The sequence below is a fragment of the Motacilla alba genome, chromosome 2 (genome assembly GCF_015832195.1).
Source record: "Motacilla alba alba isolate MOTALB_02 chromosome 2, Motacilla_alba_V1.0_pri, whole genome shotgun sequence".
Taxonomy (NCBI): Eukaryota; Metazoa; Chordata; class Aves; order Passeriformes; family Motacillidae; genus Motacilla; species Motacilla alba.
The window spans coordinates 78,525,127-78,549,630 of NC_052017.1; the positions used below are offsets into that span (position 1 = coordinate 78,525,127).

Below are 24,504 nucleotides of genomic sequence, written 5' to 3' on the forward strand. Positions count from 1 at the left end.
TAAGTAAATAAAACAAAAAAATCTTGTCTCATCAAAATGATATATAGAACAAATACATAATTATATATCCATAACTCATCTATTTTACAGCAGCTTGACTGCACACTACCACTGTCTATTTAGCTGAAGGGTCTAAACCAACTGTCTGATCACAGTCAAGTTACTGAAACAAGACAAGGACCCCATCTTGGGTGAACAAGTATAATTCTGAAGTAAAAGATCTGTGCTTTCAAATGTGTTTAGAAGCTAATGACAAACCAAAATGATCTCAAAACATTTTTTTTTAAATGCATACTTTTATTTGTTTTTTCAACTTTCTGTTTTTAGAAGTGGCGAGCATTGGATATTCGCATCACAGACGCAGCAAATGAAGCTAAAGATAATGTGAAGTATCTGTATTCTCTGGAAAAATATTATGACCCATTATACAATAGTGATCCTGTAAGCAGTACTTTTAAATTCTCAACATAAATGTATTGAGACAAGCAACATAAATATATTCTGTAGGATGGGTTTGAAAATGAAACAAAACATTTTACATATGCAACTCTAGTTTGAGATTTTGTGCAGTTGTGGTAAAAGTGGATTAAAGGGAATTTCTGGCTACAAAGTAAAGTACTTGTTATTTTCACACCATAGAATCTGTAAAGCTTTAGTTCTGATGAACAGACTGGATTCTGTGCTATGGGAGAAAGTGAATTCCGTAAGATTAAAAAAAAAAAAAGTAAACGTAATGCTTTATTAAAGGAAAAGTTTGATCTTTTGTCTTTGTGTTGGTGGCCAAGTAATGGTTAGACTAACATTTATAGGGCAATTTTTAGCTTCTTGGCTTGGGAAAAGATAAATTGGATTATGTAAATATTAAGACAAAATTATAATCAGCTTCTCATGCTATAGTATGAGAATGCATAGGATGATGCAAGCATAACATGCAATAAACAAAACCAGACTAAAGTACAGGACTGGAGGAGTCCTCCTGTCCCATTATCGGCTAAAATAGGTGGCAAATAATTGCTTTTGTTAAAACTGGTTTTGAAACTGACTGTATGTGTCTTGCTAGTCAAAGAAACACCACTGTTAGCCATGAAGACTCAAAACTTTGACCCGTCCTAGCTTCCTCTCTCTCCTTTGAAACTTCTTCCAAAACCAAATTGTTTCCAAAGAGTGCTCTGGGAAACCATGTTTGTTTCCGTTTACTGAGTGATATTAGAACAGTGTGTTCTTTCAGTGTTTGCAATCTGCTATTTGAGTTTCTCTCTTGAAAGGTTATTGGGTTATGATAGCCATAAAAACAGAATAAAAGCTTGGTGAAGGGATTATCTTTACATGCAAGCTTACATCAGGTTTAGCAACTGAGCATATAAACTTTTTTTTTCTTTGTGAAAAAAATGGTTCTTTTGAAGAGGCCTTTACTTCTACCAAATTTCACTGGCTGATGTGAATTTTTCCAGCCAAGACTCCAGTGAAAATTTTTCCCCAAAATTAAATTGTAAAGCTTGGGGAATGAGGACAGGCAGCTCTGTAGGAGAAGCCCAGGTAGACAGGGACAGAACCATTCCAAAGATCATGTTCATAATTCTCCTGCATTCAGTAATGAGGGGTTGTGATAATGTGGGGTAAGAGAGGTACAGAGCAGAGTTCAAACTGTGTGTTTCTTTCCAGGTGTCCATGCTGGATGCTATTCCAGGACTCATAAATGCAATTAAAATGATTCAGAGTATCTCTCATTATTACAACACTTCTGTAAAGATCTCCTCACTGTTTGTGAAGGTTGGTGCTCAGCAGAAAAAGAAATATCCCCAGATTGTTTTCTGTGTTGTTACTTGAGTGCAAGAGAAAACACAATGGAACCAAGCAACTGGGGAGGCAGCACTTCAGTCACTTTAATGCTGCTTTTTGAACATATAAAAAATTGGAAATAGTGATAAACTACTTCAAATTTAGGACTTATTTACTGCCTGTAATTTGGAGTTATAAGAACATCTTCAGACTTAAATCTCACCTCTGATGTACACAGAGGAACCTTTTGTTACAAGTTTTGGGGTTTTTTGTTACAAGAATGGGTTTTTTTCTAGAACCAAATATGTTAAGTTCATATTGCCCTTAAACATCCACATGTTTGCATAAAGAAAGAAATGGATTGAAAGGACAACCTATTCTTTACCATTTATACTCTCACGGACGCTTGATTTTACCTTTGCTTTCAGACGAGACAAAGTCTTATGACTTTGTAGCCTTCAATGCTATTTCAAGGTCGGTACAAGATGTGTAGGTTTAGGAGAAGCATAATTAACCAACAACATTTTTGTTATGTCACATTCTGGAGGCTGGGTGTTGCAAGGAAGACAGTCTATCGATGTGGCTGGTATTTGGTATTGCTGTTTGTCAGGCTTTAGGTCAGTGGAGTCAGAGGAATGGGATGAGACTGAGAGAATGGCAAGACCTGCATTGTCTTGGAATGCTGTTTTTTTTAATAAACAAAGTTAAAACTACTTTTAGGTGACCAATCAGATGATCACAGCGTGTAAATCTTACATAGCAAACAATGGCACAGCCACCATCTGGAATCAGCCACAGGAGACAGTTGTGGAAAAGCTACAAGCAGCTATTAGACTTAAACAGGTAGGTGGGAAGAACATATTGAAAACAGATTATAGGATGATATTTAGGACAGCAGGAATAGGAAAATTTTACGTGAGAAAGCACTGTTATAGTGAAGAAAAAGGAGTTAACTGAAAAATATCCACTGGAACTGGAATGTTTATGCTAGAGCTAACAAGGAATTTAGTCTGTTGTCTGTTGATCTTCTGGAAACAGAATTTTGATGCTTAGTCTATTTTAACTATGCCTATAAGAGAATTGCTTGGATTTTCATGCCTGTGTTTCTCTATATAGTGTCTTCTCACTTGATGTGGAGAGTTATGAAATAGAAATTAAAACAAGGAGAGTTACTGAACTGAATATATTCCAAAGACGTGTGGACAAGCTATACATTTAGAAAGGGCAATTTAGTGAACTGAGAAGAATCCAGCTCTTCAGTTGACCTAGACTTGTTAGAAAGATAGCCTTTGGGTTTTTTTTTTTATTTTTTATTTTTTTAATACATTTCTGTGATAATTTTCAAATTTTATTTTTCTTTGTTCTTTTTTTCCCCTTAAAGCATAGTATTATAGGATAATTCAGCTTGGAAGGGTCCTCAGCAGGTATCTAGTTCAACCTTCTGCTCAAAGCCAAAGAAGGGGCAGTATGAGATCAAACTTGGTTTCCCAATCCTCTATCCAGTTGTCTTGAAGTTCTCCAAGCATGGAGAGATGGCACAGCCTTTTTGGGCATCCTCTTTCACTGTTTGACTGTCCTTGGGATGAAAGATTCTCTCCTTATATCCAGTCAGAACCTCATCCATTTCAATTTATGCCCTTTGCTTCTTGGCTTTCTGTCCAGGTGTTACTGTAAAGAAAAGCCTGGCTCTTTCTTTTGTAATTTCTCTGTGCATATTGGGAGCTTCATATAGGCTTTCTGCACTAATTGTTTTTCATTCCTAATATGTACTTGCAAGACTAGAGCTTTATCCTGAAGCAAAAAATCTTGCCTAGTTCTAGCATAAATTAGTGTAAATTTGCATGACCTCTTACCATCAGCAATGAGCACTAAACTTGTCTTTTTCTATCAAATTGTCCGGTTGCTGCATGAAAATATGTAGAAAAATTAGGAATTCATGTGAGTCTTATTAGTTCCAGAAACATTCAGAATTTCAACAGATTGAAACTCGTTTGAATCATGAACAACATAGCAAAATCTAGACCCTTTGTATTGATATCTCCAAGTGGGGTTAGGAAAACCTGGACCTTTTGTACTGATATCTCTGAGTGAGGTTATTCATACATAAATGTGATAAAAAGAATGAACATTTTATTAGAAAGAGAGGCACTATTGAAAGAAACCATTTTAAGCAAATCTTTTGACTATGTACTTTGGGAAGAATTCAGCAAGTTTGGAGTAAGGTTTGTCAGGTTTGAATTCAGAATGAAAAGCAGACGCTGCTATGGAGCAGCATTAGAGCTTCAGGAAGTTATTAGTTCTTGAAAGTGATTTTTGAACCTTGATTACTCAGTAAAACTGCTCAGCATGCAAACATTTTCAATCTCTGGAAACTGGGTTGTCATCTTGGTTATTCAGTAAACACATCAAACCCTGCTATGAAATGGAGGGAACAGAATTTCATGGTAGCTAAGGATATGTACAAATACATATATGTGCAGTTTGGTCATTTGATGAAGTGTGTAATCCTGTAATGGCATTGATGGGTTAGTTTTCAGAGGCAAATTCTGTTACTCTCTTTATAGTATTCATGATTGTTTGTTGATGAAACTTCTACTTGCAGTCAGGTTAGCATAATACCCATCTGTGTAAATTTTGTTCCAGCTAAAGCCGGTGCCTTTTGTTATATGATTGACATTCTTTAAAATTGTTTGTTTTAAGGAGTATCAAAATTGCTTCCACAAGATAAAAGAGAATTTGGAACAAAATCCAGCTGAAAGACAATTTGATTTTAGTGAGATGTATATATTTGGAAAATTTGAAGCCTTTCATCGTCGTCTGGTAAAGATAATAGATGTTTTCAATACTATGAGAACCTACTCAGTTCTACATGAATCTAAAATAGAGGGATTGGAAGGAATGATCACCAAATATCAGGTACACATTGGATTTTATATATTGGGTCAGCCTAACTTGAACCTTTAGAAGAAAATTATGAAAATTAGGGAACAGTTTATTGAGAGAAAAATAATTTAATTATGGTAAATAATTAAATTATGCTAAAATTACTGGGTAATAGCAATGTAAATATGTGATTACTGGGGAAATGAGCAGACAAGATGAAAGAAAAGGTGCCAGTGGACATCTGAAAGGAGTATGCTAAAATCAAAGCTGATTTAAAAAAGCAACAAAGGGGGGTGACTTTGTAACAAGAGTAATGGGAGCATGGTTTTGTGCTATGATCACGAGAAAAAGTGAGAAGTGCTACATTTTCATCTCTTCAAATGTTGAGCTAGCTGTGGGTGGCCCTTTTCTTCATTTGTACTACTTGTACTACTATGCAGTTTTTCTTTTTTTTTTTTTTTTTTAAGAGAAATGTGACTTGAGCAACGAGGAGATCTTTGAAGAATATAAATATATTGTCATGCTCTTTTCCTTCCTTCTTTCTCAGATGGCTTTCTTTTCTACCAAATGGAGTCTTTCCTGCTTTTACTGAGCCTGAGTTACCTTACTTTCTTGTGTAACTTTATTAGTGCAGTATCATAATTATGGTGCCTGTAAATATTAAAATATATCAGAAGGTTTCAATGTGTGGACTTTGTAGACAGATTTTTGGGATCACATATGAGTCAGTGGCTGTGCAGGCAAATATGTCATTCTAGTTTGCTTTACTCTGTCCTTTGCCTTTTTGTTATGGTCAGGAATCAATCAGTTTACTTTAGTGAATTAACTGTAATGTAAAATGTGTCCCTTCTGTGGTCCTTCCTGGTTTGTTTTACTCCCTCTGTATTGTGGGGTTTTGATTCCTTGAATACATCATTCACAGTAGCCAGTCTTCTGCTTTGTTCTGTTCTATAGTCTTCTGAGAGTTAGCCAGAGCACAGCTGTAAGAATAGCTTAGTCCAAGACTTTCCATGTGGGCAGGACAGGTGTGGACTGCTCTAAATTTTGTTTCCAAGACCTGCTCTCCAAAGCTGTACCACCAGGCTTCTCAACAACCCAGATTGCTGAGAATTTTCAGATCATGCCAATGAAGGTAGTCTTTTGGTAGGCTGGAACACAGGAATCCAATTTGTTTGGGGCATTTGTGTCTGAAAAGCTGCCACCAGTGACCATCAGCCCAGGCTGTGGTGCAAACTTTATATAGATACACCTCATTATCCATTGCATTACCCAAGTCCTTAAACAAGAACTTTGTGTGAGACCCAGCTGCTGCAAAGTCAATTGTGTTTCAGGATGAAGAATGCTTAGGTAAAAAATGCTATGTGGAAGGTTCTGCATAGGTTGTATAAAGGGCAGAAAAGTGATCACACTTTTTTTTAAAGTGACCAAATTGAGTATTGAAGTATTTGGCATGGACCATACCTATAGTTAGTATGAGACTTACTATATGTCTTAAAAATCTTTTACAATAGGAGTTAACTATTTTGCTGCTCTTTATGCTTAATCCCTTAGTGCCTGTCTAGGATTTGCTTGTTGTTCAAGGAAAAGATGGAATTTTTTTTTCACAGCAATGCAATGAAACTGAATTTCAGTTGACTTACCATAAAATGATGAAAGTCAGCTGAGCTGGAAATATGCTGAGTTTCATAATTATACTGTGGTAAACTACTAGGATGTTGAACAGTAGTTTATCATTAGAAATCCTTTGTCTGTGTGTATACCTCAAGGGAGATGCTGATTAAGATATACTTACATGTATGTAGACAGCCGCTGTGTAACAGAAGCCCGGAACACTAGGTTGTGGGCTGGTGATGTGCTGCATCCCACTGTGTTTTTTGAGTAGTCTATTTATATATGGAATCAGTTGTTTAAAGGACATGGAAAATAATGATGTGAAAATATTTTCCTCTGTTGAACTTTAGGTTTTTAATAGAAATGTACTTCTGCATGACAGAATGTTTAATGAGTAAAAAATGTCTTTGGTGAAAAGCAAGTCTGAATTTTCTGTCAGTTCTAATTGACTTAAAGCAGAAATAAATAATACAAATGAAATTTGAATGGACATTACATCAACTTGATTCCTGCAAATATTTCTTTTAAAGGGTTTGCTTATATTGCTCAGTAAATACTGGGAACTATTAGCAAAGGTAAAATGTGAATGTGCACAGCCTGTTGTGCTAAACGTTTGGTGTGGTAAGTCTTTTTCATAAGTCTTTTTTGGTAATAGTTTTTTTATCGGTGAAATTCTTTAGAGCATTGTTGACAACATGAAGAATAAGCATTACGATTTCTTGGATCAGCGGAAGACTGATTTTGACCAAGACTATGAAGAGTTTTGCAGAGACATAAATGATCTTCATGTAGGTTTTATGATACAATTATACAAAATAATTTAATTTATTGAGGAATACTTCTTATCCTCTCTGATTTACAAAATATGCAAATGTCAAAGTTTGTATTCTGAAATTGAAAAGTTATTCCAATATAGTTCCACTTTGAAACTTCCATTTGCTATCTTTCAGACTAGTTTAATGGTATGGGCCATTGAGGGCCTCCAACAAAAGGATTTTCATTACTGTATGCTGCCAAGAATAACAAAAAAGGGTGATTTCATTGAGTGAATAGGAGTGTAGTACAAATAAGTCAGATAATTGACTTTCCAGTAGTTCTGAAATCACAAGCTGGGGTAAGGAAAGGGCATCTGCAGAAGAAAAAATAAATAAATGCTTGTCTTCCTTTGGCTGCCAGAGAGGTAAGCAAGCATTCTTTGAGGCCTCTCAACATGGTGAAACATTGGAGGGTAGAGCTTTTGCTGGTTGCAGAGCTACATAGAAGACTTGGAAAGTTTGCTATGTTTTGTTTAATTATTGTGGGAAGAAAGAAAGGGAAAAATAGTACTTATTGAGATTAGTTTCACGTAAAAAAAAAATCTTCTAATATATTGCATGTTAAACCCTGTCAAATAATACTTGGTGTATTTGATGTGTGTTTTAGGGACTTATCTGATGTAGAATTATTTACTCTTCTTCAGGATCAATTAAGGAGATTCATGGACATCACCTTTGAAAGTATTCTGAACACTGAAAGGGCACTGAGTATGTTGCAGAAATTTGAAAGGTAATATGTCCTATTTAGATTGCTAAAACTCTGCCAGGCAATGGAAATAATACATTGAGGATGGTGGAAAGGGCAGGGGGGAGGGAGGGAGAGCAGAGCAGGAGGCATTTTCTTAAGTACAAACAAAACCAACTCAACCTCTTTACTCTCAGCTGTTCAGCCCTGTTAAGAGTTGTCGTAGCAGCTTGAATGAATAAAAGCCATATTTTTTGTATAAGAAACCACAAAATATAAGTGGACTTTGAATTTCATCTTTCAAAATCAGCTTAAGTACAGGAAAACTTTGTCTGTTAGCATATTTGCCTTAGCTTTGTGCTTGAACAGTGGCATTAATTTGTTTCCACAATGCAGTTAGAAGAGAGCAAAATGCTTTTATTAAGAAAGTGAAATTTGTCTTTATAAATTAACATTGTTACAAAACGGCCTCACTCTTTATTCTGTCAGTTTTTGTATTATAATCTGTTTGATAGAACAGACAGCTAGTGTGAATTGGTTACAGTTTGCTGCACATAATTTCAGCCCAGTGTTTGAAAACAGTGACAAAACAGAAAATGTGTAGGCTTACTTGGAAACTTTTATCATCTGGTCTAAATCTTTGTTGCTTGGAATCAGGTTGTGACAGCATTTGTTCAAGCTGAAATCTCTGCTGCCAAAGTAGTTATTTTCTAAAGCATGCAAGGAAATCTGGAACAACTGTTTTCCAACAATGCATTAGAAGGATTCCAGAAGCGTTGAAGGACTTTTAAAATTTTTTTTCTAAGCAGATTGCAAATCCCGAATCTTGGCATTGATGAAAAGTATCAGAAAATATTTCAAAACTATGGCCATGACATAGAAACCATTTGTAAGATCTACACTAGGCACAAGAAGGACCCTCCACTGGCTCGTAATCTGCCTCCAATAGCTGGCAAGATCTTGTGGGCGCGTCACCTATTCCGTAGGATCAAGGAGCCCATGGAGAATTTCCAGAGACATCCAGCAGTTCTACAAACACCAGATGGCAAGAGCGTAATCCGCAATTACAATAAAGTAGCAAAAGTTCTTATGAAATTTGAGGTGATCTACCACAGGGAATGGCTTCAGCAGGTAAGCCAGCTGATTTTGTTGAAGATATTCCCTAAAGAAAAAAAATTAAAACTTATGTTATCACTGGTTAGTAGCAATAGTCAGGTATGCTTAACCTGACTTATGATGACTCTTGAGTGAGGGATAGAATAAGAAAAGTTATTTTACAAGAAAGTTTTCCTGTTAAAAAATAGGGCCTGTAGTACCTGCAGCTGATTTTAGGAACAACTGAAAGACCTTCATTATAAATAAGAAGTTAGAAAGAAAACATATAATGAATATCCAGTGGTAGGCTTCGCTGCCCCTCTGTCTCTGCTACATTCTTCTGAGGAGTTTTCTCAGCTGGTTGGCCAAAAGTAAAAGCAGACACAGAGGTTTCCTCTGCTCTGGACAAAATGAATTTTGAGTCATAATCCATGGGTACACTCTGGAAACATACATGTAAAAAGCATCCAGTCTGAACAGATAATAGCCTACTCAGTGCACAGATGGGCTTTGAGCCACTTGTTGGTTAATCCCAATAGGCAGCTAAGCGCCACACAAATGCTCATTCACTTTCCCCCCATGCACCCCCAGTGAGATGGGGAAGAGGAAAGGAAAAGCAAAAGCAAGAAAACTTGTGGGTCAAGATAAGTTGTTTAGTTAGTGAAGGAGTAATGGAGAAAGAAGGGGATAAAAAAGAGCTGCAGAGGCAATTTCTCACGATCTCCCATGGGTCAAACAATGTCTAACCAACTCCACAACAGAGGATGGCTCACCCTTCAGCCCCTGCCTTTCCCTTTTTATTGCTGAGCATGATGTTATATGGCAAGGAATATCCCTCTGCTTATTTTGTAACATCCTTTTGTTATTTCATGACATCTGCCTGGTTTTGTCCCCTCACAGCCTCTTTTGAACCCTTCACCCCCACTCCCAACCCCCAATCTATTCACTGTGTGGACAGAGTGGGAACAAGAGAAGGCCTTGATGCTGTGCAAGCACTACTCAACTAAAACATCAGTGTGTTATCAGCTTTGTTTTGATAACAAATCTGATGACACCACATAAGCTGCTATGAAGGAAATTAAATGCCGGCAGAGAAAATTAACCCAATCAGAACTAGTAAAAAGTAATTTCATTTCCTACTGATAATTTTGGGACACATGTGCGTGGGGGAAGGGGCAAGTGGAGCCTTGTCCTGGAGACGCAGTGCACTGTCCCACACCCCACCACTAGAGCCTGTATCCCAGCCCTGCAGTGGCTGCCAATCCCTGGCACACCAGAGGCACTGATCCACACCCACCTCTGGAGCCCCTAATCCAGCTCCTGAGTGGCCAAATGACTGGAAGGCCCACCCAGGAAAAGGGCCTAGGAAGGCCAAGGGATATTTAAAGCTGAATATGAAGCTATCTGATGTCTTGACTCTACCTTCTCTTGGAATTTCTATCTGAACACTGCTGGAGCCCAGGAATTGATGGCTATATGTGTGCTGTTCTATATATTTTCTGTCTTTCTTTAGCTTTGTTCTTCTAATTCCCTCTTGGAATTTTTGCAGTGGGCTTAGAGTTTGTGAAGTTAGATGAGCCAAGTAATGCTTTGAGAAGTGTTTTATGTTGACTGAGTATGGTACTAAAACTTTTGCCAAATTTCTATGATTTTCCAAAGTTGCCAGTAAAGTCTTTTTTGCTATTTTGATCTCTTGAGAATATCTGGTTAGTGTTTCTCCCATGATGTAACTCTGGGTACATGAACAACCATGAGGCCTTTTTACGTGTCTTGTTGAAGGAGTTGTTTGGGGCCTTACAGGCAGAACACTTTGTAGCCTGAATATTCTTCAGAGAGCATGGTTTACCTTAAATTCTAAATCTCATTTGACTCATTTTACCCTCTTGTGTTTTGTACACAGAACCTCTGACTACCTTTATATTATCAGATGGCTTCTGCAGGGGCTACTTTAAAGCCTTGAAATCTCTGCAAGTTTCTACTATTGTTTTGGCATATTTTAACCTTAGTTTCTTTGTTGCCTTGTCAAAAAGCATCTTATAGAAAAATTGGCCTCAGCCTGGCAAAGCTGAAAAAGAAGGATCAGAATCTCCAGATTGTGTTTTGAAGGCAGTGTGACATCTGTCAATGCATTTGCTTGTTGTTTTTGGAACTCAGACCCAGCTTTTGTACACTGGAAATTTCTGGTGCTGATGAACATGAGTCTTCTCAAAGGTAGTCTTAGACCAGATCTGGGACCAGAGGGACCAGCTGCCTTTTCTCCAGTCTGAATATATAAGGTTTTCCTGATCCTTCCTTTTTCACACTTGCATTTGACATGTGGTGTGAAGCGTCACGGATTTGTGACATAGAGTTACCAGATTTGATTGTCTGATACTGTAGGTGGGAAATTTTTGTGACAATATGGTATAGTAAGCCAGGAGAAACGATTGCAATATTAGAGTACATAAAATATGCCCTACTCAGACTTAGTGCTGAATATATATTAATGATGATTAATCTGAAGTTGAGTGCAAGTTGGGAATCAAGGAACCTGAACAGTAGTACCTCAATTGTTGTTTTGTTATACATTATGGTTCAGGAACATCATATCCAAAATTTTCACCGTTAACTTGCATATAGTTGGTCCTGCTTCCAGGCAGTAATGAAAACTGCTATTGTACTTAGGAATCTCTTAAACTTTAAGGCTGATTCTGCTAGCATAGGCAGTTCATATGTTTTCCTGTGCTCTTCACAGAGAGCTGGTGCATATCCCTCATATTTTATGGAATGAATTGTAATGCTTCAAGAAACCCTCTGCATTTGTTTAGTGTTTCTATCTTGGACTCAGTTTCTTTTTTGATTCCAGTACTGAGCTGGATACCTGCATCATTCAGAGTTTATTGATGATAGTTTTCACTGCTTAGTCTCGTCTATAAAGACTAAGGAGAATGTATGATTCTTGTGGGGCTGCATCTTTGGCTAGATGATCTAGTGATCAGATTTTCTGACTTGTACTGTGCCTTGATGGAGCAGTCAAGTACATTTGCCTTTCATCTTTTGTAAAATAACTATTACATTCCAGGCATCTCCCCTGAAGTGGCGCCTTCCTTTATGAGATCCGAATAATCTGAGTTCTGATTCTGATCTGTACTAATCTGAACTGATCTGTACTGAACTGTTGTTACCTGTTTTCTCCTATAGCAGTCAAATCACACTTGGCAGCCATATAAACTTCCTGAGCCCACTACAACTTTATGCTCATTAGGTGGGAACAAAGAGAGGTGGATTTAAAAACAAAATTTCAAGTTTGAAACATGCACACATGAATTGAAAATACATGAAAAGTATATTCACTTTAACATACATGAACTAGTCTACCACGTATGGCAAAAAAATGTGACTGCTGCTCCGTAGTCTCTTCTCTGGAGGCAAGAAGAGTGCACACGGGTGTGGATGTGAGTGTCACAGAACACAAGGTGGAGCTCCTGCTCTACTCGAACAAACAGAAAACGCGAGAGAGACAAGAGTCCTGTGGGGAATACAAATGGAACACAAATAGGGCTGTAGCTCCTACTAGTTTTTATTCTTCTGTACAATGTAAATGTTAAGCTTAGTGTCACTTTCTGAGATTTCTGAACATTTTTGCCCCTTTTTTCCTACTTGTTACTGGATGGTTAACATCTTTTTAATCCAGGTTGGTTATTTTTTAAATAGCAAAATATTTAATTTTTTTTTTTTGCTATAGCACATGATGCTCAACTTGGACATATTAAAATAATAAATTACTTGGAATTAAAAAAGTTACTACCATTATTTGGCAGTGTAAGATTTGTGCCTTCAATGTACCCCTTATTTCCATTGCCATTTTCTGTTACCTTAACAATGAAAACTGCATGAAAAGAAAACATAAACGGGAGAGGAAGACTTGAGAATGAGAATTATGAGTATGAAGTTCAAAAATGAGTGCAGTAACATTTGCTATTGAACTTTACATGAAAAAAAGCTTCTCTTTAAAGCTGTTGAGGTTTTTTTTTTGGTTTGGTTTTTTTTTTTTTTTCTGGAGACTGATGGTAGTGGATAGAGCATGACATCTTCATTGACAAAAATTGATTAGATTATTTCTTGAAAAATGCTGTGCAAAATGTCTTGATAGCGCATGATATTCCTGAAGCAAGCAGTATACTCCACTATATTTTAGACATTGAAAGGTGGTGCAAATTTTCTGTGTTTCAAGAAAAAAGAAAAAAGTTCACTCAGAAAGATATCAATGGGGTCTGAAACTATGGCATAGAAATAAGCTCCATCTCAATGTAATGTGATACATGAAATTTGAGGAGTGAATGAAGAACAATAAAGTTATGTCAAACAAGGACAACTGGAAAATAAGAATAGCGGCAAATTTTTTAATGTTTTGTGAAAATTTGCCTTCCCAAGGCAGGATTGCTTTTTGGTGTCAGCCAAATTTTCAGTGTGTGGTGGTCTAGGGAATGCTGTCCTTTGTAATCAAAAGAGAACAAACGGTCTTCTAATATTTAAATAAGGCAGTTAAACCAATTGTGTGATTATGCTTTGCTTTTAAGAATTAAAAAAATAAAACCTATAATAAGCATTAATTTTAGTATTTTAAAAGATTTGCCCAGATGTTGGATATAATTGACAGTGCCATTAAGATCGGGATATCTACTAGCTATTGGAAAAAAAAGTCAAAGAAGAAATGGGGATAAGTTTATTCAAAAGACATGTGAAGAGGTTATCCAAGAATACTTTAGTTCATTAAGGAGGTTATGTGCAGCCTTATTGCAGAATATGCAATGAGTTCTAAGGAGATGAGAGTTAAGATTTAAGAGGGTTGAAGTTAAGGTTTAAGAGGGTGGAAGCAAGAAAATCTATGGCTCTGATTTGATCTTGGACTGTGGAATGCAGCTTATAAAATCCAGTACTCAACAGAAGAGTGTCTGTTAAATAAACAGAAGCTTGATTATTAAGCATTTGAGTCCATACACATTGTGTTAATAAATTTTGGTTTTGGATTCACATACCATATCAATCTCTGTCAGCAGTACTTGATTTTAGTATCCACAAAAGTGATATTTATGTGCAAACCAATGTATTTTGTTGTAGTGGCTTGTCTGATCAGGAATGATGACTTTATTTCCTGCAGATTGAATTAACTAAAAGAGGACTTCAAGCAACTCTCTTGGTAAAAGCTCCAGAAACAGGAGAATTATTTGTGAATTTTGACCCTCAAATATTAACTTTAATCAGAGAAACAGACTGCATGGCTCACATGTGCCTTGAAATTCCACCATTTGCAAGTGCTATTCAACAGCAGAGAGACTGGTACAAGAAGATTGTCCACAATTTGCATGTGGGTTTGCATTAGTTATTTTATATATGTGTACTGTACACTAAGATGCCTGGGCTCAATACATATGGAAGAGGATAAATGAAGATCAATGGTTATGCACTAAGAAAACATTTGCAAATCTATTTTCTTATTTGTATGACTGTCTTAAGACACTTAAAACTTTTTTTGGCTTTATATTTTCTGTGACATTACTTTGCAGATGCATGGGTTTGAGGAAGCTCTACAGGGGCAGAGATGAGAGTGGTGAGGAAAGGAGGCTTACAAAATGCCTTGTGCCATTGCTTGCTTTCTAAATGATGAACAATTTATTTCTCATTCAATAATGAAGTCAACAATGGGCAGCATTTGTTTTGAGAGGATACCTGAGAGGGAGGAACAAGTAGTCTGCTTTTAAAAAGTGTAAAGCATGCAGCAAGTAGCAGCTTTTTTTATTTTTTCTGGCAGTGGTGTTTTACACAGATATCTGTGGAACAGTTTAAAAAGAGAAGGTGAAACTTCTCTTTCTCTTGTCTTTTAAATCCTTCAGAGCATTTTATCTGCCTATGAAGAGACAAGATTCTCAGTGACTCAAGATGGGAATTCAAAAATAGATGTCCAGAAACCTATGGCTTTATAGGTTCATAGTAGTCAAATGACTTTATAGTAGTCAAAGGACTTCTTTGAAATGAAAAAAAAAACCCAGAAGTCATCAAGTCCTTATGACTTTGAGTTGTACTGTTATTGCCAAACATGTGAAACTAGATCAGTGGGTTAAAGAGGCATTAGAAAGAAAATAGTATAATATAGTCTGCTAAGGCGTATCTTATTAGAATTGCTGGAAAGTTCACCTAGATGGGCTTCCTTGGGCTTTTTTGTCTTCTGTAACGCTCATTTACCAACTGAAATTTGCAAGATTTTTCTGTTATGTGGTTTAAACGCAGTAGGCAACCAAGTGTCACACAGTTGCTTCCTTACTCCCCTCCTTGGGATGGGAGAGAGAATCTGAAGGTTAAAATATAAAACATGTGAGTTGACATAAAGACAGTTTAATAGGGAAGGCAATAGGTGCATGCACAAGGGAAAAAAGTAAGGAATTAATCTGGTAAAACTAGGCAGTATCACAGCTACTTAGGAAGACAAACACCATAGCTCTGAGTGTCCGCCTCCCTCCTTCTTCTCCCAACTTTCATTTTTAAGCATGATGTCACAGGTATGGGATCCTATTAATCAGTTGGGGTCCTGGCTAGGTTCCTTCTCAGCATCTTGTGTATCCCCAGTCACCAGCAGAGTAGTGTGAGAAGCAGAAAAGGACTAAATCCTAAATCCTAAACGAGCACAGTTTAGCAATTCTCAGAATATCAGTGTGTTAGTAACACAGTTGTGGTCACAAATCTAAAACATGGCATCATGTGAGCCATTGAGAAAGAAATTAACTTTATCACAGCACCAGGGCAATCAAAGATTGATTTCTTTGTGAAGTAGTGCTTCACACAGAGCAACAAATATATATAGAGATATAAAGGGCAACAAATAGTGAACTTCTGCCAAAAATAATGAAAACCTTTCCCAAGCAATTAATTATGACTTAAGAATTTCAGTAATGTGCATGCAGATGAATTTTCTTAGTTTAAGTAATAAATGTGTGTACATGAAGAGGTTCAAATCCGTGTATATTAACTAATATTTTCATTATTTATTTCAGGTGATGTTGGCAGAATACAAAAGAATTAAACTGAAAATACAACACCCTTTTGAACAACTGATGGCTCCTCGATTAGTAAATGTAGATGATGCTATCCAGCCAGGTCTAATGTTACTGAACTGGACATCCTTGAATATTGAGAAATACATTAATACAGTTTTTTCTAAGCTAGGTAGGTTACTTGCCTCCTTCCATTAACTTCTGGTTATTTGTTCTATATATATGCAAGTTATAATATAAAATTACAGTTCTTTTCATGATTTACACTTAATTGATTTATATATAAAAGATATCAGAATTTTCACCTGTCCTGTATTTCATGAAACATTTGCTTTATTACACCACCTTCTTTTTGTGTTTTATGTTCATCAAATTTTTACTAATGTATATGTTAGGCAGTTGGGATTACACCAGACATAAAGTACGGTGGAAAAGGCCCAGTGTATTCTGAATTTAAAGAATGATGGCTACTTTTTAAAGGAGCTCCTAGGTTTCAGACTTTTCCTAGTCCTGCTTTTTTGTTTCTATAATGTACAAAACAACTTCTCAAGGAGTAAAACCATGACTCAGTTGGCACTATCATTGCTCAACAGCGTTTCATATTAATTTTTTTTAAACATCAATCTCTTTAAAATTAATGCACGCACATCTTGGACAACAGCTTTAGAAAACAGATGAGCTTGTAGTGTTTTCAAAAGCTTATCACAAGGTTGCACTGACATGTGGTTTTTTTCTGAAGATACCAAATTCCTTTTTCTTCAGCTTAATTAATACAGCAAACAGATTTTGTTTCTTGAAATTGCATAAGTAGTTATAGTGGAAATTTTCTTCAGTTGAAATGGTAGACTAAAGTGCACTTTGGATGCTAGCCTGACATTATGCTTAATTTAATTTTGAATAATAAAAGTAATTTGAGTCTGAATCAGGCACCTTGCTGCTATTTCAGCTTCAGCATTGAGAGCAGATTGCTATTAAACTTTGAAAATTCTAGTGATTGTTTTCTGTTAACTCTAACTTTTGTTTGAAGCACAGGGATTTTATTTGCTGAAAGTTACTGTTTGTAGTAGATTCTCTAAGTTGTAACTTGTTCAAGCTATAGGAGAAGATGAAACATTGTTAGCACTCAATTAAATGTTAATGTCTTAGTGTTTGAAATACATGTCCTTTAAGTTAATCTTATATATATTTATAATAGATACTGTATTTTAAATAAAAAGCTATTCAATATATATTTGTACAATATTATAGTGATCTTTTGGCATATAGATAGCATATGCTAGGTAAATATCTGTTATGCAAGAAGTTAATTATGATTCTTGTGGTGAAGCTTGCCATAAAAGTTTAGATGTTTGGAGTAAATTAGTTAAAGTGCAGAATTCATATACAGTTGAATATGATAGTTTGCTGAGGTAAAATGACACTCTGGGTTGTTTGGTAACACTGGTTTGTTGAGGTAAAATAGCACTGAGGGATCTGCAAAGGCTATTAATTCAAACTTTTAAGCTTGTCCTGAATCTTCTGTTTTCTTCAAAAGCTGGGCTGGAGTTACTGCTTGATCGGGTGAATGACTTGGTTGAATTTCGTATTGATGCTGTCCTTCAAGAAATGAATAGAGTGCCACTCTGTATGTTGCCAGAAGATGAACCGCAGAGCTGTGAGGAATTTCTTCAAAAGACTAAGGTTAGTAGATAAAAGTTTCATGAGGAAGAGATTGATGACTTTGAGTTTAGATATTTTTCTTTTTTATGAGATAAAAATTCTGAATGCAGAATTAATGAAGCCTGCATGGGATACGATGGAAATCCCCACTTGCTTGGCTGGGATCTTAAAAAGGAACAAAAGTACCAAATGCAAACAGATCTGAGCTGAGACGTTCTTTTCTATTCATTATTAATGTCAAGCCAGATAGTGTAGGATATTTCTTTTATGCTTTCATATCACTCAAAATTTTTACCTCTATGATAGTGTATATATATTTTTTTTTGGTCATTATTCATGTTCAAATAAGAGAATTCTCCAGCAATTGCCTGAGGAGAGTATCTCAAACTCTTCTGAGTTGGTATTGGGATGTGGAAAATATACACAGGAGTACCTGAGTGAAGGTGTTTTGGGAGAACACCCTTCCTTCACCCCATCAGAATACTCTTATGTTGAGGGCGATTAACTATAAACATGTAAATTATTGGTTAGAAAGCTGATTAAGGTCATAATTATGTCAGAATAATTTAGTGAGGCAATAGTAAGGTATTGCATTTAAGTTGTAATGTCTAATGTGTTTTCTCATGAAATAAAATTTGGTTTGATGGAGACTGTAGAAAATCAAGTAGATAATCCCCATTCATTTTCTCTTGTAGGAATAACTATTAAAAATGAAAGTTTTGATTATCTTAGTTTTTTAAACTCTTTTGGCCATTGTAACAACTCACCTTGTTGTTAAATACAGAGTATAATTTAAAATCATATTATATGAAATGAGTAGTAGTTTGTGAGCCTCCCAATCCATAGCTGTTTTTCTTGATCCTGCTGCTACCTTCCTGATTGGGCAGGTACGAAAAGGGATATTCACCAAGGTAAAAATGTGTGAGAGTGAGCACAAAATCTTCTCTGCACGCTATAGTAACTAGAAAATTTGAACTGCTACATAGCAATTACACACACAGCAGTTACAATGGCCAATTGAGTTGAGTCAGCAGAGTAAGTGGTGTAAGAACCCCAGTTATGGGTACAATAAAAATAATAACAGTTTGTAAGCTTATTGTAATTTTTAATTAGAGGGGACTAGAAATAACTTCTGTCACCTAACAGGTGTCTTAAAGTTTCTAAAGAAATTGCTGCAACAAAAATAATTACCCAGTGGAAAAATCCCAGTGTATTTTATTTCGTGTTGCTGTGATGTTACAAGTCACATCTGCCTTTTCTCTCAACTCAACCATTAGGAAGGCCAAAGATTTTCTTAAAATTTCGAAATGGCTGAATATTTCCAATTATTGATTTTTAATTAAAAAAAGGTAGTCATGTTTGTTTAAGCTGAGTGAAGTATAAGATACCAAAGAAGTAAAAAATTAAAAGGCCTTTATAGATAAAAATTATGATTAGCTGAAGCATACTTGATTGATTTTATTATAAGTATTGGACAAAAAAAATGAACAGTACTGTAATATATTTTTGAATTTTATTCAGTCTCATTCTTTGATTTCTTCTCTCTCCAGCTAATAATTTTAGTGTTTAATATTAAATACACTTTGTGTAGCTTTTATCTTCTTTTTATCTGTAAATGGGAAATATGGTCGGCTAATACTCATTATGGCACAGCCACTTAATGTAAACTGGCAATGATTAAAAGAAGTGTTGAATCTCCCATGTCTATGTTGGAAAGTTAAGAAAATTAAGAAGCCTTGCTTTTGGGAGCCTTTTAGTGAAACTAGGCATTATAAACATTGATTAATGTTATCAACTAACGAATCATGTGATTTGAGGAAGAAGCCAAAACAATGCTGAAAGACATCTATGATGCCTCATTGATCTGTTGTTGATCTGTTGTGGATCTTGTGTTTTGGAACAAACCAATTTAAAATTAATGTTGTATATAGATCTGGTTTTTCACAAATCTTAGGCCTTGACATTGTGTTAATAAAGGCTGTTAATAAAGGCTGAAATTGACATGGGAATTGTGATAATAAGAGCATATTGTTTTGGTTTGATAACAGGAGCTCTGTATAAAAGGTTCTCAGACTTTACACTTAAAAAGCTCACTGGTGGAAGCTGCTGTTAATGATCTGATAAACATATTACTTGACACTGAGGAACAGGTCAGTAAAGAAGATGACAAGTTAATTGTACCCAGTGGTGAAAAAAGGGACAAAAATACAGGTAAGATGATTGTATTGTATTCCTTGGTGTTTGTTTCTTTCTCATGCTGATGATTTGTGTTGGGGGACAATGTAGCTTAGGTGACTGAAGTACTGAATAGCATCTAATATCTAAAGACTTTTCTTTAAATTTGCCTGGATAATGAATAATCTAACAATCATTTATCATCTACAGAATAGGTCAGTATTATTTATCTAACTTGGACGTTGAAAGGTTCATGCCATAGAACTACTTAGCAGCCTTGGTTAATTGCTGGACTTCCTAGAGAAAGAGAATAAGAAATAATATTTAAATTTTGATGATAATCATACCAGTTTGTACTGAATAAGAAGGCAGATAGGAATAGGCCTGTTACACTAAGTGTAGATTACAAATGAGTAATTCTGCCCTTTCTTAAAATTATTTCAGACACCTGTGGAGGAATTGCATTATGGTATTTTCAAGTCCCTTCCGTATATTTAACTAACTACATTTATGATGTTTTAGAAGCCGAAGAAGAAAGAAGATCAAAAAGCTTGGCTTCCTCACAAAATTCCAGTGAGATGTGGGCTGGCCTGTCTCCTACAGCAAAGAGGAAGAGAATGGATTTAGAAAAGTTAGAGGAAGAAGCCAATGAACTGCTTTCTTACTTCAATGATCGTAACATTGATGCCCTTTTGAAAGTCACTCGACACACTCTGGAGACCATCCGCAAGCGCATTCATGCATCTTCCACCATCAACTTCTTAGGTGGCTGCATTGTAGTACATTGTTAAAGTAGAATGTAACTGTAATACACCATAACTGTATAAATAAGACTCACAAGTGTAAAAGAAGGGAAAACGAAGGAATTTTGATTAAGCTGTCTTTTTAAGTTACAATTGATAACATTGTGGATTTCCCAAGTTTTTTTTTCTTATGATAGTAAGAAAGTGTCATTACAATGCTGTTTCTCTTACGACTCACCGTACTGTTCTGGAGCTAGACTTTATAGATAAGTTTCTACATGACCTTGATAACTTGATCAGTTATAATTTAAAAGTTATCAATTATTAACTTGACAAAATAGGACCTTGATAACTTGACAAGATCTGTTTGACCTTGCCTTTTACATAGAACTGTATAAAAAAACAACAGAGGTGTCTTTTTCTCTTACTAATTGCCTTCAGATATTCCCATACATGGTGATGGAACACTTTTGAAGTGTTTTTTTGTCTCATGCCTTTAAGAAACTAAAATAAGGGCAGTTGTCTTTGGTCTCTATAGTTTATAAGGCATACTATACTATGACACTCTAAGGAGGTTCTGTGCTCAATTTAATATGCTTACTGGGAGTACCAGCCAGATAACAAAATTGTGTACTAAACAGAGTTTAGCTTCACAGAGCAAGCTGAAGAGGAGCTTCATGGAGAAAAATAGCTTTGCACTTACTTTTCACTTGTGCTGCTGTAGAGTTTAGCAGTGCATCTTGTAAATTATTCAGGAATTCTTTTTCTCTTCAGAAATTGCACTCAATGCTCTACATCAAGAGATATATTTATTGGATTATATCAAAACAATGCCTAGTTTGATGCCTTGAAAAAAATATGAACAGCCTTTTTGTTTTGTTTTTGTCTTCTGTTTTTGTCTTTTATTTAGAAAATCACAGTATGTCTAAGAAGAAGAAAGGTGCTTATCCCATCATTAGGACTAATATTAACCTATCTATCCCTAATATCATCATGACACCCTCTTTGGATGAGGTACAGCAGACACTTAATAAAGCTGTAGATAGCATTGTGAAAGTAATGAAAGGAGTTCAACTTTGGAGTAAGGAGAGAATATCCAAGGTTGGTGTCTTTAAGAGCCTTACTTAGAACTAATGGTGCAAAACTGCTGCAAATAAAAAATAAACGTTATTCTCTCTTCAGGAGAAAGTGTTAGAGAGAAAAGTTATTCTGTTGCGGTGTGGGAGCAGAGACAGCGATTCTGATGATGCAATGAAAGAAACTGGAAAGAAAAACATCCATGGTAATGATTAGCTCTGACATCACTAAATTTAAATGTTAGGTAAATGTGATTTATACAGAATGTATTGGAAGATATTAATTACAAAATACATCAAAAACAGTACACTTGATAGATTTTAAACAACATCATAGGTTTAAAATTGCCTCGAAGAAATCTCTTTCTCGTTAGAAAGCAGGTTTGCCACTTGTCCTTCTGTGGATTTGAGTAAGGGGATTTTTCTGGGCTTCTTGAAGAGTTTTAATGCTTTGGGTTATAGCATATATATTAGCTACAATTATAGTCATTTTGCTACAGAATAATCATTCGTGACTTGCCAGTGTGGCTTGTAATTTGGCAAGTTCAAATGGCATCTTAGAACTTGTGCTGACCCTTTAAGAAGGGTAAGTTGAACTTTCACAATACCTGATATTGAATAATTTTGAATAAAAATGTCTATGTAAATTGCAATATTGGTGTAGACAGGATTGTGTAAAAGATTGATCAGACTAGAATTTCTAAAAGGATTTTCATTATTCTGTTTTGTGACTAGACATTAAGTTATTGAAGTCATTAGTTCAAGAAAATTTAAGATGGTATCTTTGACTGGGTTTTTCTTCTCTGAAATGGTTTAAAATGGAGCCAAGTTAATTGTTCTACATTGTACCTGAGATACTTAAAACACACATTTGAGTCCTTTTAGGTTAGCTCTCTCTTATGCACCTAAAAAGAAGGACAGTAATACTTGAACTGGTTAAGAAGTTGAATTAGTCTTTCAAAACTAAGAATTTTGCTTGCAGGAAATGAAATAAAAAATTATGATATAGTCAAATTTGTGGATATTTGCTAACTGATGGACTTTTTTTTCATTTATTCCTTTTTGGGGACCGGTTATGGTCATCTTCTCAGAGTTAATGTTAATTTGTATTTCAAATTGTCAATTGTGGGGTATTTCAGAAAATAAAAATGCTTAGTGCTGATATATAAGTAAGCAAATGCTGATATATAAATGAATCACTTAGGTGAAGCATACAGAATAAACCTTGAGGGAGAAGAGAGAAGATTCTGTTTGAAAGATTGGTGTGGAACTTGTTCCAAATTTGACAGGGTACCTAGATGGAGCAATTTTACTAAAATGGAGATGTTTATGAATTTGTGTTGGCCTCCTTGACTTCTAGTTGCTTTTAAGAATGCCCAACTTTAAAATGCATGCTTGTTGAAAAAATATGTCATTTGGTTTTGTCTGTTGGAATTTATTTCTCCTAACCAGTCCTAATTATGTCTGCCCTAAGCCTGCTTCTGTGTTTGAATCTTCTTTTATAGATGGTGTGTCAGATGCAGCATCACTCAGTTCATCTGATACAGTGCAAAGCCAGAACTACTTCAAGTATGTTTCAGAGAACAAAGAAATTGTTAAGTTAGTATCTTTACTCAGCAGTGCCATCAATTCTACAAAAGGGGTAAGACAATTGAGATGTTAATTTAATATCACTGTTTGAGGGATATTAATGTATTACTTTTATTATCCTTGGGTAATAAGGCTAGGCATTTAAAGCTGTGATTAAATGTAATAATGAAAAAGTTTAGGATGGTGGATAGAAAACATGTGGCTGAAAATTTGCAAATATGCTTTAAAAGTGTAGCATGGATTAAGTGTGCTCTGTTCCAAGATGTGAGGTTTTTAATAGTGCATAAATTAAAAAATCATAAAAAACTCTTAAGTGTAGTTGTGTTGTGTGTAGCTAATGAAGCCAGCATGATTTCTGCTGCATTATGAAGAGGTTATGAAGGTTTTTAGAAGATAATTTGCTGTCAGATTGGCGTTTGTAAAGTGCTGCATAGGGTTTGCTAGTGTAGGTTAGGATGTATCTTAAAGCATATGCATAACTTCTTGTCCCTGTTCTTATTCTATGCACTCTTTAGTAAATTGTATTTCTTTAGGGAGCTCTGCATCAGTTTCTTCTGGGGCTGGTCCAATCTTGTAAGAGTCTTACCGTGTGAAAATCTTTGACTCAAGACCTTGTAAATTCAGTGGTACTAAAACATAACCACCAAGCTGGTGCTGAGTAGTTGATAATGGTGGATAGTTATCATGGTATTTTGATATTAGGTAATTTTTAGTATTGTAAATGTTTATCATTTAGCCAGCTTTAAATGCCTGCATGTACTTTATTTATCATAATTCATGATGTGGATTATCTCTCATAGCACTCATCTCTCATTCACTTTTTTAGTTAGATACAGTGATGATTTAACTCTAACTTTCTCACATTTTTCTGAACTCCTGAGAACCAAAAGAATAATTCTTTTTCACACTCGTTAAATGATATTCAAATCAAAGAGACCTGAATTCAGTGTAGAAATTAATGTTAAAATAAATTGACCCATAGCTTCATTATTTCAGAATGAATTTTTCTTGTTCTGTTGGGCCCTGGAGCTCAGGTTTCAGTTTCTAGCCCAAGAAATGGCAGAGAAGGAGAACTGTGGTGTTATCCTAGTTTTAAACTTTACTTCCCACTGATTCAAATGATTTTATTGACTGAAGATTCACTTAATTGGCAAATGTTTAAACTAATCTGACAAATTGGATGTGATGAACGTGGGGTTTCTGGCACACTGTGTGATCAGTCATAGAACTTGCTTTTGCATAAATTTACCAGCAACCTTTAGTTTATTGAGATGACTCAACCTCCTCCACTATGGAGTTTGTAGTGTACTCTAATGAGCAGCTGCTGAGAAATTATATGCATGCTGTATACCTGATGCTGAGAAT

The 24,504-nt window shown here is 35.6% G+C and overlaps 1 protein-coding gene across 8 annotated transcripts in view; it reads left to right on the forward strand.

The window, feature by feature from the left end:
* DNAH5 (dynein axonemal heavy chain 5) overlaps positions 1 to 24,504 on the forward strand; it is a 137,031-nt gene that overhangs the window by 33,071 nt on the left and 79,456 nt on the right. For 7 of the 8 annotated variants that reach the window (XM_038128809.1, XM_038128805.1, XM_038128810.1 and 4 more), the window contains 15 exons: positions 328 to 441; positions 1,663 to 1,770; positions 2,500 to 2,622; positions 4,480 to 4,695; positions 6,954 to 7,061; positions 7,733 to 7,818; positions 8,583 to 8,904; positions 14,009 to 14,215; positions 15,897 to 16,068; positions 17,431 to 17,576; positions 19,604 to 19,766; positions 20,253 to 20,495; positions 21,384 to 21,574; positions 21,656 to 21,755; positions 23,055 to 23,191. In XM_038128809.1, coding sequence (XP_037984737.1) covers positions 328 to 441; positions 1,663 to 1,770; positions 2,500 to 2,622; positions 4,480 to 4,695; positions 6,954 to 7,061; positions 7,733 to 7,818; positions 8,583 to 8,904; positions 14,009 to 14,215; positions 15,897 to 16,068; positions 17,431 to 17,576; positions 19,604 to 19,766; positions 20,253 to 20,495; positions 21,384 to 21,574; positions 21,656 to 21,755; positions 23,055 to 23,191 — 2,436 coding nt within the window. The remainder of the gene's footprint in view (positions 1 to 327; positions 442 to 1,662; positions 1,771 to 2,499; positions 2,623 to 4,479; positions 4,696 to 6,953; positions 7,062 to 7,732; positions 7,819 to 8,582; positions 8,905 to 14,008; positions 14,216 to 15,896; positions 16,069 to 17,430; positions 17,577 to 19,603; positions 19,767 to 20,252; positions 20,496 to 21,383; positions 21,575 to 21,655; positions 21,756 to 23,054; positions 23,192 to 24,504) is intronic. The other variant, XM_038128806.1, reaches the window with a different exon arrangement.